This window comes from Schistocerca gregaria, chromosome 5, assembly GCF_023897955.1.
Source record: "Schistocerca gregaria isolate iqSchGreg1 chromosome 5, iqSchGreg1.2, whole genome shotgun sequence".
Lineage (NCBI taxonomy): Eukaryota > Metazoa > Arthropoda > Insecta > Orthoptera > Acrididae > Schistocerca > Schistocerca gregaria.
Window position 1 is genome coordinate 259638859 of NC_064924.1, and position 20016 is coordinate 259658874.

Consider the following 20016-nt stretch of genomic DNA (forward strand, 5'->3'; position numbering starts at 1 on the left):
ATAGGTAATTATATGCTTTATTGGAATTAAGAATAAAACCATCCTCCTTTCAGAAAGAAATGCATTACGTTACTAATCATTGCTAGAAACTGGAGTATACAGTGTTAATGTTGCATTACCCACTGAGTGCCCTTCATATGCGTCAGAAAAACGTTAGTAGAACTCTTTTGAAACACGTCTAGATTAGAATTGACACATAGCTGCAGGCTATGTATGATGTCTCTTCCCACCCAACGTAAACACGAAATATTGACAACATTCTACAGGTAAACCATTCAGGTGAGATAAAATTAGGATTTATCAGCGTTTTTAATAAACGCAACTCTGATTTCTTTCATTTTTGGAAGTAATTATTGATAAGTGTTTGAAAGACGACGCGGGTAGTTACAGAAAATATTTTATTATAACAGAACATTTATTCAGCGGAAACGTGGGAGTACAGTGCTTATTGGTGGAGCTCCTTCTCCCTGTCCTCGTACTTCTTGCTGTAGGTGCCGTCGGGGTCGTACTTGGCCTTCAGCTGCGCCCAGATGTCGGGCTTGTGGTTGATGAGGTGCTTCAGCACCTTCTTGGTGCCCTCCTTCTGCTTCTCATTGCACTTGGCGCACTCGTTGCTCAGCGCGTCGGGGATGACACCTGCAGGCAGAAAAACATTTTAGTAAACCTGAGAGCTTCTCAGATGTAAAGCGGAGTCTACTAATTTTACTTGTGGATAAAACCCTTCGTGCTTACAAGTCTTTTCTTACAACTGTGTTATGTACTACCAAACAGTATGCATATTTTTCGTTCTGGAAATTGAGATAGTAACTTTATACTTTAATAATGAATTCCACGTTCACATGTTCACATGTTCACAACAGACGGTAACACTGTTGAAAAGGTATGTTCCTGCGTAAGAATTAAGTTCTGATGAAGAAATTTGTATTTTAGCTCACCTACAAGTTGAAACAAGTTCCAAACAGCTTTTTTTATATAAGACACTGATAATGCCGCGCTTATTGTTTTTATGGTCGATGATGGACATTAAAGACCATGTTCAATAACAGTTACACATTACTGGGTTTTTTCCTTGCAGCCATCATCTGTATTTCCTTTGCCAAGATTTTTCTTCATTGTGCCCAGCCGCGTTCTGGTTTCTGTTCATCGTGAGAGCTTCAAACCTGTCGACCTCTAACTTATATTTTGTCCGTCAGAGATGTCATCAGTTAATCCAGTCCATTCAGGATCCTTTCTTAGGTCATACGTCTACTATCAACATTCGTAGAAAAATGCTTTGTGAACCCCTTCTCATCCACCGCAATCTGACGTCCATAACATTTTAGTAGTCACTTACTGCAGGGTAACAATTAGTATGACAGTAACACTTCCTGTTTCTTTATATTATTATTAACGTTAAAATTCTTATAAACTTCAGAAGCGACGACCTGCTGTTTTGACTTTCACACCAGGCAACCTAACTTAATAGAAAAATTTTGTAAGCTACCAAAAAGTGGTTGAAATGGATCTGAGCACTATGGGACCTAACTACTGAGGTCATCAGTCTCCTAGAACTTAGAACTACTTAAATCTAACTAACCTAAAGACATCACACACACCTATGCCCGAGACAAGATTCGAACCTGCGACCGTAGCGGTAGCGCGGTTCCAGACTGCAGCGCCTAGAACCGCTCGGCCACCCCGGCAGGCAGTAAGCTATCGTCTATTCTCAGTTCTCAGTATGACTAATCACTGATACACTCGTTACATATACGTCTCAGCTAGAACCCTAAACAACTTCTAGAACGCAACCACACATGGTTCTTTTCCTCCTTTATCATCTAGCGTGAAGATACCCACCCGTTAATGAAATACTGTGTAATCACACCTCTGTGACCTTTCTTACACATTTTATACACAGGCCTTTTCTCCACTGTTTCATGTGACATCTTTCCATACTACGTCTCTGTATTACTTTTTCACTATTATCAAGTAACACAGTACTACAAAAGTTTTCTGTATATCTTTTGTTTTCTGTTTTACACAGTTCTCAAAATCAATCACTCTCTGTATCTAATTGGAGTTGGTTAGTTACAGAATCTTCACTTTGCAACCGAAATTGTCAGTGAATATTTATGCATGTCCTAAGCTCATCAGTACATGGAAGGTAGTAAACGTTGTCAGATCCTACAGGCAACTTACTCTTTAATTCCTTCCCGTCGGCCGTACAGTTGTTTTCGTCGTTCTCCAGCAAGCACTGGGCGTACTTGTTGAGCAGGCGGTCATTGGCAATGATCTCGTCGAGGTTGACGTTGTCGTACTTGGTGGTGTACTTCTCTTCCGCCGCGGTGACCACAATGACGGCCAGTGCCGAGACGAGAACAAGGGCGGCCTTCATGTCTGCAGTGCGGAGTTCACAGCTGATGCGCACACTCTCCTGCTGCCAGTATATATACAGCAGGCGGGTCCCCCACCACGCAACTGCATGGGTCTTTGCCCTCCTGGGAGGCGTTCGTGCGTCACCAGCGTGGCGTGTTTTTCCATTCCAGTTTACAGCCATCCACGTACACTTCCCTTAATATTGCCGAATTTCCGTTGTAGCTGAACCATCTTTTGCGAGTATGCAAAGCATTCAGCATATGCACTTTTATCTTTCATACTTCTCCTCCTGTGATATCGACATTCCGGTGAGTGTGTGGTGAGCTTTCACTTATTAACTGAGAAACATAACTTCAAGTATTTCAGAATTTGACATTCCATACCCTCTCACAATTTGCTTCAGTATCGTACGTGTTGTCTGACAAGGTGAAATATTTCTTTCGTCCCTCCCTCGGAGAGGTCGTAGAGTAACTCGAAGTTCAACCTCTAGCTGTGTCCAGAATTCATACACTCCACCAGTTTACGGTTCATGGGGCCAAATTAAGTGACGTGTTGCTTCACTGTATTATTCCGAAGTATTTATTGATAGGCTAAGATTAATTCTCTGCGCTCTATGTTATTAAATCACTTTATTAACCGTCTCTTTGACCTCTCTTTGACCTCCTGTACAACTACTTCCACATAGCGTCTCAGATACGACTAAGAGATTGCAAAAGCTATTAGTAGTAGTAGTAGTTTTATTTATTTGTGGGTAACTCTTATGAGAAAATTGGTCTTGCGATAATATTACAGTTTAAGAATAATAACGAAACAAAATTAATACGTACAGGCATTTACAGACTTATGGATCTAGTTTTACATGGAAGGGAAGGTCGCCACATACTGTCAGTACACAGGCTCTATCACTTTTCACCGATAATCTCCTCCGGATGAAAGAGGGTAACAGTTAAAATTATTTTTTTAATGAAAGATCTTCCATTTGAGTGTATAGATTGGTTTTTCCTATTGTACAGTCTTGATTTCGTCCCTTTGGCATTTTCAGATATCACACAATTGGTCATGATCACACTTCTATAAAAGTGGCCATCGTCGAAATACCCTGCATATTAAATATGATTATATAATGCAGGAGTCACAGCATAAAAACGAGAACAGATTCAGAAAATGTCTGTCAGAAATAAAAGCTAACATTTTGACACGGTATTATTTATATTATTTAATTAAATTTAACATATTTCGACGGTGACTTCGTTTATAGACGCCTGATCATGCCCAAAACTGTTGTACTTGAAAATAGCCAAAGGCCGAATTCATTACCGTACATCAGAATAAACGACGTATATAGTCAAATGGAGGCACTCTCAATTACATGACTACGGCCCCGAACCATTTCAACGTTATCATTTATTGTCTTCAATGAGACTTTGCCAATTCTGTCTCTTTTATAGAACGCCATGTAGCTGTTGCTTCCGCAATCTCACACGAGTCTTCTACCTATCTAGTATGAGCGTTCTCACTAAACCGGTAGGCTAGCGCTGGTAACTACTTCGTGTAGGTTATCTGTACAGGTTAACAACTTTATTAGCTATACTGGGCTTTTAAAAGTTTATTTGCGCAGTTTATGGAAAGCACCTTCTACCATGAAAAAACCAGTCTCTGTTAAGCCAGTACTGAAGACAGCAGCCGAACGCAATTAGAAGCACTACGGAATGATCGACCCACCCACCATCTGCAGGCTGTGGCGCCACCACAGCCAATAGGACGATTTCACAGGACTAGGCCCGGAGCGACATGTTTCGTAGTAAATGCCTCCCACTCTACTGTCACACCACTGTGGTGTGACGTTTTCTAGTGTACAGAATCTGTTATCGTACCATAACTTTTTGAGGTAACAGAGGAATTTATGTTCCGTAACTCAGAAGTAATATATCAGTACATTTTAGTTCATTTTGCAGAACTCCGCAGCATTACCTCATATAGTATAGACTCCTCTAAGTTTACTTTATAATCTGTAACGTTGAAAAATTCATTTTGTTTGGAAAATTTAGGTTGCGGTGGTTCGAATGGAGAGATCTCTCATTGATGAACAGAAAAATCCTCTGCAACCAAGTTCCGTTGCTGCATTTATTTTATTATAAAATGTCCGTTTTCGACAGACTATTGCTGTCATCATCGGATCTTTAGAAATCCTTACTGACGTGAGCACATAACAACAATACAGAGCGAACACTTTTCACTTTCTCGCTGTATTGGTGGCATGCATGCATGTTAATGAGAATTTCCGAAGATCAAATTACGACAGAAAGTTTTTTTCAAAGTCTACCAATGTGAACAAAATTAAAAATTACATGCTATATTGGCCGGTGAATGTTTTCCTTATTTAGAATAATCTGTGTACAAGATGGCACATACATTTTCAATTTTTCAAGTTTATTTGCATATTTCCTCACTGCTGATTTGTGCATTTTCTGTGCACTCTTGTAAATTATTTTCCTCGACTATTCTGGATTTCTGTATCAGTAACTAAGTGTCTGCCAGTCTACGAACTAGCCTCTAAAATGTTTTTTTTTTATTTTCATCACTTTATTCGAGAAAAATGAAACAGCCTCCGTGTCTGTAGCTGTACTTTAGGAAAGCGCAGTCAATGTGTCAATATCAAATATTTACAAAACGGTAGCAAACACCGGGGAAAGGTTTACCACAACTGATATAATGCAAGATTTTCCTGGATATGGTTCGTAACATTATGCTTTAGCTAGTGACAGAAAGACATTACATTTAAATATTCTCCTTGGAACAGATATATTACCATAACCACTAAACCTCTTTAAGAGACTGGGATGGACTCATTTCCTTCCGTAATTCTTCACCTATAAGGATTCTTGGACATTGTGGACTGTATTGTGACTTGCACTGTGCTGATGAAAGTTCAGGGAATGGGGTTGTTGGACATTGATTCCGTTGCATAGCAATATTTGTAACTGCAAGTTCCTGTGGTCCATGACCAAAACGATAGCTGATTGTTTCAAAATTGTCACTCCAGACAGCTGCGATACACAGCCCACATCCTTTAGTGACTGGCTGTTGTGTTTACCGGCTATAGATCAGGATTCTTTAACTATCTGTGCCATTACCTATTCGTCAAATAACACATTGTGTCAACTCTCTCTTATCTAACTGATTGTTTTGCACACCACAAACTCGAAGAGGCTGAATAATGCAGAAGGCTCCTTGCAGAATTCTAGGCCAGGATGTGTCTGATGTAAAAATACACATACAGGACAGGTTCGCGAGCTGCAGAAAATCACTGAAGCAGGTGTGATTATTACTCCATCTCGAAGTGTATGCCTGATGGGGAAGGAAGTCAGCCGTGCCCTTTGAAAGGAACCATCCCGACATTTGCCTGGAGCGATTTAGGGAAATCACGGGAAACCTAAATGAGGATGGCCGGACGCGAGATTGAACCGTCGTCCTCCCGAATGCGAGTCCAGTGTCTAACCACTGCGCCACCTCGCTCGGTCCTTCCTCGTTTGGAACACTGCTATCTTTAAAAGATAGCAACAGTGGAGTAGATTGAGTAAATTCAGAGGAGGGCAGCACGTTTTCTGTTATCGATCAATTCTGGAGAGAGTGTCACGGACATGAAATAGGATTTGGTGCCGGTATCATTAAAACAAAGGGGTTTCATGTTGCAGCGGAACCTTCTCATGAAATTTCAATCACTTACTTTCTCTTCCGAATGCGAAAATATTTTGTTGACACAAACCTACATAGAGAGAAGCGATCATAATAATAAAATAAGAGCTTGTACTATGTTCCATAGTAGAATACCAGAGAATTAGTGTGAAGGTGGTTCGATGAACCCTCAGCCAGGTTCGTAAGAGAGGTTTGCACAGCTACCACGCAGAAGTAGATGTAGTTGCAGATTGAAGGGGTGAGCATGAAAGTTTTCGAAATAAAAATTTATAAGGCAAAACAAGGGGACACTAATATTCACATTTCAGTCACTGGAAAAGGAATTACAGCAATAATTACAGCAACATTGTAACGAATTCACCAAAATATCTTATGTTTTGCTTTACTTTGAAGTGACCTGCTTATATCACCTGAAGAAAGGTACAGAGATGTAACCCTTCGTAGACTGAGAACTGCAGCACAACTGGCCAAACTAATTACAATATAAATACTCAGAATCACGGATAATCTATTACAAAATTGCGTAACAGGCACGCAATAATAAGTAGTGACCTTTGCACACACTAAGATCCTATGTACACGCCAATAGCAATGTTTTATCTTTCCTATAATCACGATACTAGTAGTGTAAAGGAGAGAATTAACAACAACTTGCGCCAGAAGTGAGGAAGCTCTGTATGGCAACACCTCACGCAGCTCAAGACGCTGCCCCAATTCGTGCATCCCAGGAACCGCCAAGAAGAGAGTGTCCTGCAGCGAACTCCAGTGGGCGTGGAGCACTTCCACAGATCCGACGGCACAGTCTCCTTATCGGCCGCCGACCGGACCATGGCTAACGAGGTGTCCTGTCCAATCCGTCCTGTCCGGCTGATCGGTGGTACTTCAGGGTTCCCTCTCATGTTACTGGTTGATCGTAATCCCGTATCTGCGGGATGTGTCCAGGCGGTCACGCACACCGACTCGCTGGCAGAGCCCTCTACGAGTCCTGCTGCCACAGTCTCAACTCTGTTCGTGTGATACAGTTTGACACAAACACTGACGAGCTCCACAACAGTTACAGCACAGCTGAAAATTAAACACTGGAAGTTTGACAGACAGAGGCATTAAGCCTCTCGGTCGTCCTGGACTGCCAGACTAAATAGGAGTCCAGGTCTGCTTAGAAATTGAAACATTTGTAGTGTATATTCCGCAAAAGATAAATAATACAGTTGTAATGTCTGCCAAAAAGGTGCAGTATTTATACTGTGTGTACTCTATGCGCGTTTAATCGTGAAACTTAAAATAAGAATTGGCATTTAGCACAACAACCATCAACTAGGGTAACTAAAAAATAATAAAGAATAGAATTTTATTTTACACGTCTAGAATCAGAGCTTCTATAATTGTGCTGTCAGTTAGTTATGTAGCCTTAGTACGAGGTTGTTATTACTGATGTTATTATTGTACATGATGTTGTGCTTTATTGTACTGTAATTCACAGTAACATCGCTGAAATCTATTTCACTGAGACTTTTCTTTCAGTCGTTAATATGTACAGACTGACTAGTCGTTCTTGATTCATCAAAAGCGAAGATAATTTTTTAATAGTTTCAGCTTAGAGAGGCTTCTCTGCCATGATGCGTTTGAGACACAAATGGGTAGAAGTATTGGATTATATGTGATATTTACGCCGAGGATTCACTGAATCCTCATTTAATTATAAACTGAAATATTTCACTGGCTGTCCATCTAGCAGCAACGTCCACATTCGTATCAGTTGCACGTAGCTGCCTACCACACCTTTTCATTTCTTTCTGCAACTCCTCCTTCTCAAGCTCATCGTAAATTTCTACCAGATTCTCCAGTCTCAGAACGTCTCCAGAAGCTTGCAGCATAAATTTTCTTTCAACGATTTGGAAACTTTTAGTGATTTCCTTTATGGCCGTGTATATTTGTGACAGTTCTTGTGTAAACTGATCTCTGCATTCAAACGTTAAAAGACAAACTTCTGCTTGAATCGATAAGCTAACGTCATGGGCTAGTTCACCCGGCACTATTTCATTTCCCCTACTGCTACCTCGTCCGTCACTGATAGTGTCCACATCTTTACATTTTATGCTCTAAAGTGACAGCCTTGTCTATAGCTATAGTTCGTGTGGTTCCCTCACTAAAAAAAATTCAGAGTTTTTATCTGGCGAGTCCTTTACGTAATATCACTTTTGGAGACTATAGATATGGACGAACTAAATCTACTTCTAGCTGATGCGCGTGCCAAGAATTCATGTGGGTCAAAATGGTGGAATAGCAAGCTAAAAATGGATTTCTAGCAGCATCGTGTGCCAAGAGATGACGTGTGTCGAAATGGTGGAAAAAGCAAGTTGCTGCAGATGTAGTATGAAAGTTTACTTTGAATTGATCTTTGTATCTTCCAAATTGCTGACAATTGTTTCCACGTGTCCTTTTACGGCTGAATTTTAATGAGCACTCCATCGAGTATCAAACAGTCACTTCAGAGACTTTCCTGTTTTTTTTTATTTGTTTCCTGAAAGAAATTCCCCTGAATACGTGAAAGAGAAAAGAGTGAATGTAGCTTCACTACAGTTATAAGAAAAGTGACGCTAGACAATACATGAACGCTACAAATTTTGGGAGTGCTAAGCACAGGACCTGTACAGAGCTTTTGGATTGGGTTCTCGAATTTTTCGTTGTACTCCTACGTGTACACCCGACACTGAAGCGGCATTTTCATAATATTGAGCACTACACACCGCAATATCCAGCCCATCTATTTCCAGTTACTGCTGAATATCTTTCGACATATCCTCTGCAGTTTTCCCAGACACAAAACAAAACTAATGTTTCTCGAACTTCTAAATGGAAGTATCTAATTATTTGACTCATTTGATAAGCTTTATTTTCATCCGGAGTGCAACAAAATTAACCCGTAATATTCAGCAATTTTTATGTCTGCAATAATTTGACAAAAATTAAAAAGGCAATTAATTTCTATCGATTTGAAAGCAAAGAAGGTATTTCCTTTAACGCCACGGGTGGAGTCTTTAAGTTTTAAACAATGATTTTTCAGTATTGGAACATATTTCACCAGCGGTTGCACCAATTCTACGAAATTTATTTTGTCTCCCTTTGAACCGTCTTCCAAATGCCTGTAGAAAGCAATGTTTGGAGGGGTTAAAAGTTTAATTTCCAAAAGACAGTGTAAAATATTTCTCCATTTCGTGGCCTCATTATTAACAATCTTCTGGTAAGCTTTGCCAATGGCTTCACTAACTTTTAAGTCCATAGAGAGTGTTTTCTGTTTTTATAAATTTGATTGACGAAGTTAAACAACGCTGTGTGCCTGTAGTTTGATCATCTGATTTTCGTATAGGTTCAAGGTCCCTCCCTGCTTTGATATACTTCACTCCCCTTCTCAATAATCACAAATCTGATATGCTCTGGAACAGACATTGAGGAATGTATTTTGAAAAATAAGATGGTGCTTTCTTTGACCTACAGGCAGTTTACAAACCGTTTTAAACAGTGCTGCCCCAATACTGTCTCATATTTTGCCATCAGCTGCACCAATCCGATGAAGAGGAGTAGTAATTAAATGCACCATAAATATGTTCATTCATGGTAACTTTCTCATCATAACTCTCCTTATTAATTTTTTTTCAGTGACTGTTACGTCAGAGTCTTCACCAACACACATAAAGTAGGCTTTCTTTTATTTTGTAGTCTCAACATCTATAATTATCTGCACGCCAGACCTAAATTTTCTTCTTCATGAGCGGGAAGTCACTCGGTTTAAGATCCAGCGAATGTTTTAGCCTCTACAGTCTTTGTTTTTCCTAGTTTTCTTCTCTACGTTACGGATAGATTAATTCTCGTCAGAAAGAAAAGAGTTTCTCAGGATTATTTCTGTGACATATCGCATCCTAAACGGCCATTTACTGTTATTTTCTCTCTCCATGTAGCCTGTATGTTCGTAGAAGAGAATAGATGTGTGACATCATGGCATAGTCATTTTAAAATGAGTGTTGTGTATAGCGTTTATATTGGGGATGCCAATAATGCCAATTTCTCCAGTGTATACAAATATTATTTTTAATTTACTACTTGATACAGCATTTTTTGTTTGTTAAACATAAAGCTTCTATAATTTGTAACATATATCAACATTTCAAGAAATTCATTATTTGTGGCAAAAGTGAAAATAAGTGATTATAGAACTTTAAGTGTCCATGCGTCTCTGATCCTGATAGTATTAGCTAGAAAATTTAGAGATAATTATAGCCTCATTAGCAATGTAGCTACCACTTTTGGTGCTCTTCTTAGTTTCGAACAATACATTCACTGTTTAAACTCACTTAGCACACCACGACAAAAATAAAACAAACGTAGTATTTCTAACAGAGCTTTACGAGCGCCGAAATTAAATAGAAGTTAACACGAAACTCAAGGTGTTTTAGAGCGCTTGGTCGTGTGGATAGTTTGGGTTTTCCCGATTCTGACAGACAACCCCTGAATGTTTGAAATGGAAGTCGAAGGGAAGCCCCGCCGTGGATGCTGTCTGGTATCATTTGGTCTCCTGTGAATTTTAAAATTTTCCCGGCGATTTGAAAATTCAAACAAATTTCGGCCTTGCAGTTCGACGTCGTTTAATTCATCGCAGGATATTTTGACACCTGCTGCAAGCCCTAAATTTCTTTGAACAGTTGGTCTCCTAACAGTTCACAAGCTATAACGGAATATTTCAACAATAACGTTCAAACTGCTATTTTTAGTAGGTATGTTGTTCCTTTTACGAAAGAAATCATCATACAATATGTCTGCGCCGCATCAGTTATTTATGTCTCGCGCCGAAGCCGCCATAGACCGATCTGGGTGCACCACTTAAGACGGTGACTATACCTATATAAATATTTCACTCCAGTTCACCTAGATGGAATTTCATACTCATAAAATAAATTTTATAATAATTATGCATAAACTTTGAAAACGTAATTTTTAGAATGTAATACTCAAGTAAAAATTAATAAAATAGTGATAAGATCTTCACTGCACTTACACATGAATTTTTAAACTATACCCCCAGTACACCTCTGTAGATGGCACAGCTATCAAAAAAGGTTTCATGTAGAATAATTGCCTGTCGCAGACAACTGATTATCATTTTACAGTTTTAATGTCCACGTGAATGTTCCTCCAGCCCATAATGGAGCGGCCGCCAGCATGTCTCGATCCTGCAGTACAAGTATTAGGGACCTCTTCCCTTGGAAGACGACGGATTCACGGCCTTGTTCTTGAATACCCGACAAGTCTTATAGTTCCTGAAACGTTGGTGCCGACCCTCCAGGATGTTACAATCTGCTCGCCGCCAAACTGAGATACATCGAGCGTCGTCCCCATTTTTGATACGGACAGCACGTGCACTGTTACTACATGCACCTTGCGTATGTCTGATTGGTAGTCATTCCTCGCCATCTGAAGCTGCCATTGCCTGGACGGGCTTATATCGATAATAGGTCGGTGATCATAATGTTCCGGCTGATCTATGTCTATTTAGTTGCGTCCTAATGTAAGTAGCCTTAATTAAACAAGGGAATTGTCTTCTATACGGCCTTGCCGTTGTGGTAACACCAGTTCCCGCCATATCACCAAAGGTAAGCGCTGTCGGGCTGGGCTAGCAGTTGGATGGGGGACCATCTGGTCTACCGAGCACTGTTGGCTAGCGGGGTGCACTCAGCCCTTGTGAGGCAGGCTGAGGAGCTACTTGATTGAGGAGTAACGGCTCCAGTCTCGGAAACTGACATACGGCCGGGACAGCGGTGTGCTGACCACATGGCCCTCCATGTTCGCGTCCAATGATGCCTGTGGGCTGAAGATGACACGGCTGCCAGTCGGTACCTTTGGGCCTTCATGGCCTATGCAGGAGAAGGAGACTTGTCTTCTATGGTTAACTGCATAAACTAATATTTATTGGCATTTTTTGGCTTGTGTCCCAGGTATAGATACAGTCAACTATTATTGTAAACTACATTTGACCCTGTTCAATATGAATTTTGTTTCCATTGCTTCAAAAGGTACTCTACCGTGTTATTTTTCTTGTTGAGCCCTGCCTTCAAGAACTGCCTGGGCTGTTAATTCTTTTTTGTTATTACTTCTGTTATGTCAAGATATATCTTTTATGTTTAACAAATTAGTTGTTAAACTGGGCCCTTGTCTACACAAATCCTACCCCAAAGCCCACTCCACCCAAATCCTAAGCAACACCGATTATATAGCTAAATGCACAAATAAGTTAATTTAAAAAATTTCAATTCAGATGGTGTGCCATGCCTGGTACCATTTTCGAAATGATCGATGGCGAATAAACATTACCTAACTAGCTACGCATGCTCCCTTTGTTTGGTGTCGTCTCTGCTGATTCTGTGCGCCCTGTGAAAATGTTCAAATGTTTAAATGTTTGTTAAATCTTATGGGACTTATCTGCTAAGGTCATCGGTCCCTGAGCTTACACACTACTTAACCTAAAGTATCCAACGGACAAACACGCACAACCATGCCCGAGGGAGGACTCGAACCTCCGCCGCGATCAGCCGCACACTCCATGACTGCAGCGCCTGAGACCGCTTGGCCAATCCCGCGGGCCCTGTAGTCTGATATTGTTTTGCTTCGTGTATTTTGTTTTCACTCGTCCTCTCTTCAGATTATCCTTGTTACATTTTGGTAACAAAGCACTGGAAAACATTCGATGACGAGCCAAACATTATGATTATTGAACATTGCGAGATTGTCTGCTGCTTGATTATGATAAGAACAGGTGAAGCGATAAGGAATTTATTTAAGCGGTGCGGAGACGAATAACACTTCATTCTTGCAACGATACGGGTCGTAATCAAGAAAATGCATTGACATTATCGACACTGACAAAAGTTACGGCTCACTGCTTAGAGATGAGCATTCTACAAACAGCGAATAGGGTCGGCTGCTCGTGTGTTGGTTTTGGGAGCGTCTGTGGAAAGGAATTGATGCACGGTGAAGTCACGAGTAGGCGCAACATCACATAATGTGGAAGTCGGATGCTGGTCAACTCTCTAAAGCAGGACAGGAGGCGAGACGCGGCAGATTTCAAGACAGAGAGTAACGCTGGTGTAGGTGCAGTTGCTTCTCAGCACTCCGTTCAGCGCACATCGTTGAACAAGGGGATTAACAGCGTACGAGACCCTGCGTATCCACATGTTTGCTCAGCGACATTCTCTATTACGATTGCAGTGGACAAAGTGTCATCAAACACATGGAAAATTCCGAACAGGTAAGACTTCTTATAAAGTATTAATTAAAGTGACTGGTTTATTTTAGGATATGTTAACATCTTTGGATTTTCAACTTTACAATTCATACAATGTCTTCCATGTGTACTTTGTATAGTGTCATCTCACAGATGGCGGAGATTGTATAACCTTGGAATTGGGAATTGAGAATTGGTAATTCCGAAGACAGTAATATAACCTTATCGAAACCGGTCATCTTAATAACACTTTACTAGCCAAATTTCCTCTCTGGAATTTTTCTGGCGTTCATTATAATACATATTGTCCCCATTTTCGCAATGTCAGGAATATATACAGCGCCATCGAGACTGGACCGTGAATTAATGGAAACGTGTAGCCTGGTCGCATTAATCACGTTTCTCGTTTCAGCAGGCTCGCCAGTCATGTCCTCCAGTTGAACAGCTGCTCCAAATATGCTCTGTTCCACGGACTCAGACCGCTGGTGGCAGTGTCGCGCTTTGAGTGATATACACCTGGGCTTCTGTGGCACTTGTGGTACTAATCGAAGGCACTGTGATAGTTGTAGGCTGCATGAACGTTGTTGTAGACTGCCTGCATCCGCTCAAGGATAATTGCTATTCCGACAGCGATAGCATCTTCTAGCAGGATAGCTTAGCATTCACAAGGTCAGAATGGGGCTTCGACGAGTCGTGACTTCAGGAAAATGAGACAGAGAGAGAGAGAGAGAGAGAGAGAGAGAGAGAGAGCGAACTCATGCATATGGTTTGACGAAAATCGATTGATTTGAACCCTTGGAGTACGTGTGGCTTCCAGCTACGGACCCATAATGCACAGGAAATGTTTGACCTCTGCGTAGACATCTGGTGTAAATACCTCCAGAAGGACACCAAGGAGAAATCGAGTGCGTGCCGCACATAACCAGTGCTCTGTTCCGGTTTGAAGATGGACATACACGATATGAAGCACATGGTCATAATATTTTGCCTCGTCAGTGTATGAAGGCACAAACTGTGGTGTCAGTACACATATTTTTCGAGATCTCTGAGGGTACCTTGTAACTGAAGGATTACAACTGTACGTTGATCATATAAGAAATACTGGGCTGATAGCGTAAAATGAGATGTCTCAAATGCACAGACGCGTTTTTCTTTAGTGTGGGTTGCCTACATCAGTGGCAAGTGTGCACTCAGGGGCAAACCTATTGTTGTTCTCCTTTGATTGACAGGTCATTAACATATTTTTCTCCTATGCTTGACAGGTTCTTAACCTATTGTTCTATTAAAACGATCCTTCCTTTTGATTGACAGGTTTAACCTATTTCATCCCCTCCTGTCCCCCCTCCTCCCCCCAGAAAACCTCCAACACACCTTATCCCACTCGCTGCTACAGGTACGTTTTCAGGTCTGAGTACCTGAAACAGCCCCTCGCACTATTATCAATTTCATTGGGTGATTAATTAAACTTATCAATTAATTTACATCTCTCTCTCTGCTAAACACCCTGCCACCCCCCACAATCCCTCCCGGAAATTGGCGGGAAAAAAGACTCAGTTGATTGGTAATTTGGAGGGAATTCGATTGCAGTGTATGGAATATTCTTTAAACAATTTAGACAATGTGTGGCGTATTGTTTATTTAAACAATTTATGGGATTCAACACAATGTATCGAATGTAGTTTATTTATTTAAATAATTTTTCAGAAGATCAGTCCCCCCCTCCCTGCCACCAAATCCTGCCCCTCTTCCCCCACCCCTTTCCACCTCCCCTCCTCTGCGGGAATTGGCGGCTCTGCAGTGGAGAGGAAGGATCTCACGAAGGGGAATTCAAAGGAATATTGTTTATTTATTAAAAAGAACTCAGTTTGATGTGACTGGATTTCTCTTGCTCATCATTCTCTGCTATTTGCAAAGATGCAGGTCCTGTGACATGTAATTAAATCGATCGCCCATTTTTTAATGGCGATCGTGCACGAAATACCTATCACAAGTAATCACAAAAATTACAAAGTTAAAAATCTTTCGGTCGCAAAGCATGCACCAAACGCCGTCCCCTGTCCAGTGGACTGCACAGAACGCCACCGCACGTGAATCTCGATGCACAGGCGTACGCCGCAGAGCGACGGGCGACGCGGTCGTCAGCTGCCGAACCACGCGCAGGTTTCAGATCGGGTCCTGTGCGCATGAGGCGGTGGCTTCCCTTTCATACACTTGAGAAATACCTGTCGAAACACGTGTCTACTGAAGCACCGTTGCTCGCGCAATGACGCTTAGCCTTCCTACCTGCAGTCCAATGAGATGTTCGCATGCCGGATCACCCTCAGCAAGGTGTTTGCGTAGTGGCTCCCTCTGCATGCGTTATAGAAATCCTTTGCATTCTTCCTAGCCCAACATAACATATCAATCCCTTCCCGGAAATCTTTAAGTGTCCCAGAAACAGCTAACGGTCGCTTTTGTTGTTGTTAGGTTAGGTTAGTGTTGTTTAACGTCCCGTCGACAACGAGGTCATTAGAGACGGTTGTTGTTGTTGTAGGAGCTTTTGTGATGTCTCAGCTTGTGTGCATGGAAATTCTTGTCCTACCAAGACCTGTTTACGAAAATAGCACAGAATAACACCGACTTCATTCTTCCTGATGGTCCTAACGTGGCATCACATGTTCCCTTCCTGGAAAGTAGAACGTCAGGTCGTCTTCCTTTCAACATACCTCTCAGAAACAGTAAACGCTTTCACCACCGAAAGACTTCATCATGTCTGTGTATGCTTGCGAAAACGCCGTTAATCGTAAAAGCATTCTTTTTGTTTGGAAGGAGAGCTCTTTATAAGCAAAGACGGAGAAATAAGAAGAATTACGCAAACAGAATTAGAAGCAATGTCCTGCAGAAAAGAAAAATAGCGAGAATTTTCGGTCTCCTACAACTACTGGCCTGGAGATGTCCTAATACCACAGTGGCGGACGAGTAACACCATCCCCACCAGATATTGATGGTCTGCTTCAACCTGTCTTTGAACACTTGCTTTCTCAGAACTTTCCATAGATACCTTGTCTCCATCTTGTTTGAACCAGTTTGTAGAGTCCCTTATGCCCCAGCTCAAAGGACGTCTTATGAATGAATGGAGTATTCTGATTGGCTCTTACTGAATTTACCCCCCCCCCCTCCCCCCCAAAAAAAATTAGTGATGGTGCCATTTTGAGAGCACTGTCCGCCATTATTTTTATTTATTTTTTCTGGCGAGACTTCCAGTGACAAAACTATTTTGTACAGATCGCCATATTGCACTGGCTGTTAAACCCCGCAAAAGTGGTCTACAGGTCGTCATTTACATCCCACTTAGACACCGTGCCAATCTGCAGTGCCGACGGAGGAAACTGCCACCATCAAAGTGTCTCATGACAACAGCTGTGGAAGAGAGTGTGAACCAGAGAGAGGCCTGCAGGCCGTGGATGACCCCGCACCACAGAAGAACCTGAGTGGTAAGAGTTCGGAAAACACCTGTCGTACTGAATCTTCTCATATTTCCACAGAGTATACAAGCGTCACACTTGGTCCTGATGGCGACTTAACGCAAACTTGGTGTTAGTTCACTGTTCACGCGTCCAGGGGGATCCGTGAGCCAAATTGTCATAACCCAGAAGCTTTCTTGGACTTTCAGAATCGGTGTGCAAAGGATGGGCAAGCCCCAGTTTCGAACAAAGGCTTCTACTGATATACTGTTTCCGGCCCCGACCTGCTTATTTGCGGCTGTGCTTTCTCCAGTCTCACAAGAATATTTGGAACCAGGCACATATTAATCAGAGTAACTACAATTAAATATTAGGATTTCTGCCACAGTGTGACACCGCAGTATACGGCAAATGTTTCCACTTGACGACTGTGGTTCTGGAACGATTCCCAGTATCTATTCACAACGTAAAAAAAAATCTTTCATTCCCCTTACGGCCATCGATGTGCTCCCTAACGATAGGACATACAGTAGCGACAACCAGACTCTTGTACATATACCGTGAATACTGTTTTAGAAAGGCTCGGTCAGTTCCCTCAGCACAAAGGCGTCACTATTTCTGGCTCCATCATGCTTGCTTGCTTTCTACACCCAACTCCAGACTCTGGATTTACAAGAACACAATTATTTTCACATGGTTTGATAGAGTGTTATACCATTTACGCGCTACTTCTCGATATCAAGCACATAGCAATATCGCTTGCATAGCAATACAGTTTGGTCAATATAATTCCGAAGATATAGACTGGAAAATATTGATTTAAAAACCCGAAACTTAAGCGAGTCGCAGAATGCTGTAAAACACTGAGTAACTAGAAACTTAGCCCACCTGCGAAGATCTTTTCGTGAAAACTCCAAAAAAATAGAGGAAACTGTTATCTCCACTCGCGAATACCGATGTCAGTGATATAACAGATTCCAAGCTGAGTGGTACCGTGCTTGCCTACCACGCAGCCGGCCTGGGTTCGATTCCCGGCCAGGTTGGAGATTTTCTCCGCTCATGGACTGGGTGTTGTGTTGTCCTCATCATCGTATCACCCTCGTAAGCGTCACGCATATCACCCAATGTCTCATCGACTGAAATAATACCTGCACTCGGCGTCCGAAATTCCCAGATGGGGCATCCCAGCTAACAATGGCCCACGCTGGTTTTACCCATTCCAAGTCAATCTTATAATTTACATAGGCAACGAAGGCGTTTCTCGTGTCTAGAGAACCAGCAAACATGTCTTCCACCCGTCTTTCACTCGCTAACTAAGCACACCACAATCGATATTATTTCAACCACTTAAAGGCGAGAAATGTCCAGAAGCAGTCATTCGGAGAATTTACATGGGAGGGAATAATGGTTCAGCACAAACACTCATTCGTATTGAAACTTCTCAAATATCCAAGGAGAACACACGAGATTGCGAAGGCTGCCCAGAACATAATGAGTATTAATTCGCTATTCAGCCGGCTAGAGGAGACACGGTTAGGTCAGCTACACTCCTGTACCCAAACCGGCCTTTCCATTCGGACGGCTCCTGCCGTCTATGGGAAACGTGAATCATTCCCGCCACTGATCACCTCCAGACAGAATCGTCGTAGGAAATATTCTGTATATGTATTTGATCACTGTACTTACAATTAAATATTACGATCACAGTCACATTTGGACGACATTCACAATGAACTAACTATCGTAAATACCCCTGCTGACGGAAGTGGCTCTGGAAATAGAGATATTTGTACCATTCTTATGACTTGACATACTTTCCTCAGTAGAAAGGGTCAGTACTGTGAGGGTATTGGGAAGACAGAACATAAACACACGTTCTGCTAAGTCTGCAGGGTTCTGCACTTAAAACAGGCTATAAATTAAGGTCGCTTCAGTTTCCGACCTATTAGTCATGTGGAATGCAGCGCTGTTAATATTCCAGTGTAAGAAATATATTTCCTGCTCATGACATACATCCTTCTTGCAGATTTCTTTACGATAAACTATAGCAACAAACTGTAAAATGAAAAACTACTTCCTTAAGATATCGATTCTATGTGATACGTGCACACCGTAGCTTTCCAGAGATGTATTGCGTCCACTGTTGACATCGGATCACGGTTGAGAAATTGTACTATGCCCTCATCAGTCCTACATAAAATGATCGTTAGTAACGGAGAATACCTCTTACAAGGAAACAGATAAACGCATAGCAGCGGTGTCCGACATGTGAAATTATACGTCATGCCGCCACTAACTCTGTAAACAAAACATCTGTCAAGCAGATGTATACACGTGGACTACAGTGCCTCACATTCATCCATCGCTAACTTACTATCAACTTAGTTATGAAACTCAAGTCTCGATTTTTATACCCAAGATGCGACAGGGGAATGGAGTACATCACATAAATCTTCGTTCATTAAGAGGAATGTGTCGAAATGGGGTGGTCGTATTTCATCTCAAATGAGATGAAAGTGCACCGATGACCGAGGGGATTTCTGTTAACGATCGCAAGAAGACAGTGCTCTAAGTCACACACAGAACACGTGGTTGTATACAAGTCGAATACAGGCTACGTCACACGACTGTAGCATCCCGACAGAACGACGGAAAAGAATGGTCAGATGACCTACTTCTCTAGAATGCATCATCAGTCTGCTGTTAAATCGTACCTCGTTACAGACCTATCTCAACCGATCACTCCGTCCACTATCTGTTATCCTTTAACGCAAACCCATGTAAGTTTAGAACCAGACGGTTCTCTGTTTTCCTGAAAAGCGTCAAATACAGTAGTCAACTCGTGTGTATCACTGTTACCTCAATAGACATACATTAGAACGCTGCCTCGACGGAAAAAAGTAAATGTCTCCCTGGTTTTAAGAGTCTGTGCAATATGGTGATCTGTACAAAATAGCTTTGTCACTGAAAGTCTCGTCTGCAGAAAAAAAATGGCTCACAGTGGTCTCACAATGGCAGAATCAGTAATTTGGCGGATAAATTTAGTAAGAGCCAATTAGAATACTCCATTCATTCACAAGACGTCCATTGTGCTGGTGCATATGAGTCTCTACAAACTGGTCTGAACATGATGGAGCAAGGTATGTATGGAAAGTTCTGAGAAAGCAAGTGTTCAAAGACAAGTTGAAGCAGACGATCAATATCTGGTGGGGATGGTGTCACTCATCCGCCACTGTAGCATTAGGACAT

The 20016-nt window shown here is 41.7% G+C and overlaps 1 protein-coding gene across 1 annotated transcript; it reads right to left on the reverse strand.

Moving 5' to 3' along the window:
• Window positions 1-384: 384 nt before the first annotated feature.
• On the reverse strand, window positions 385-2400 carry LOC126273132 (ejaculatory bulb-specific protein 3-like). The gene is made up of 2 exons (XM_049976588.1): window positions 2179-2400; window positions 385-636 (listed from the first exon to the last, which is right to left on the reverse strand). Exons 1-2 carry the CDS (start codon window positions 2372-2374, stop codon window positions 446-448), a joined length of 387 nt encoding a protein of 128 aa, XP_049832545.1. The 5' UTR covers window positions 2375-2400; the 3' UTR covers window positions 385-445.
• Between the last annotated feature and the right edge of the window lie 17616 nt (window positions 2401-20016).

Excerpts from the sequence above, each read along its gene's own strand:
- LOC126273132 (XM_049976588.1), bottom strand. The coding sequence starts at position 2,374 with ATGAAGGCCGCCCTTGTTCTCGTCTCGGCACTGGCCGTCATTGTGGTC. Across the intron at positions 637-2,178 it reads CGACGGGAAGGAATTAAAGA|GTGTCATCCCCGACGCGCTG; the intron begins GTAAGTTGCCTG and ends TTCTGCCTGCAG.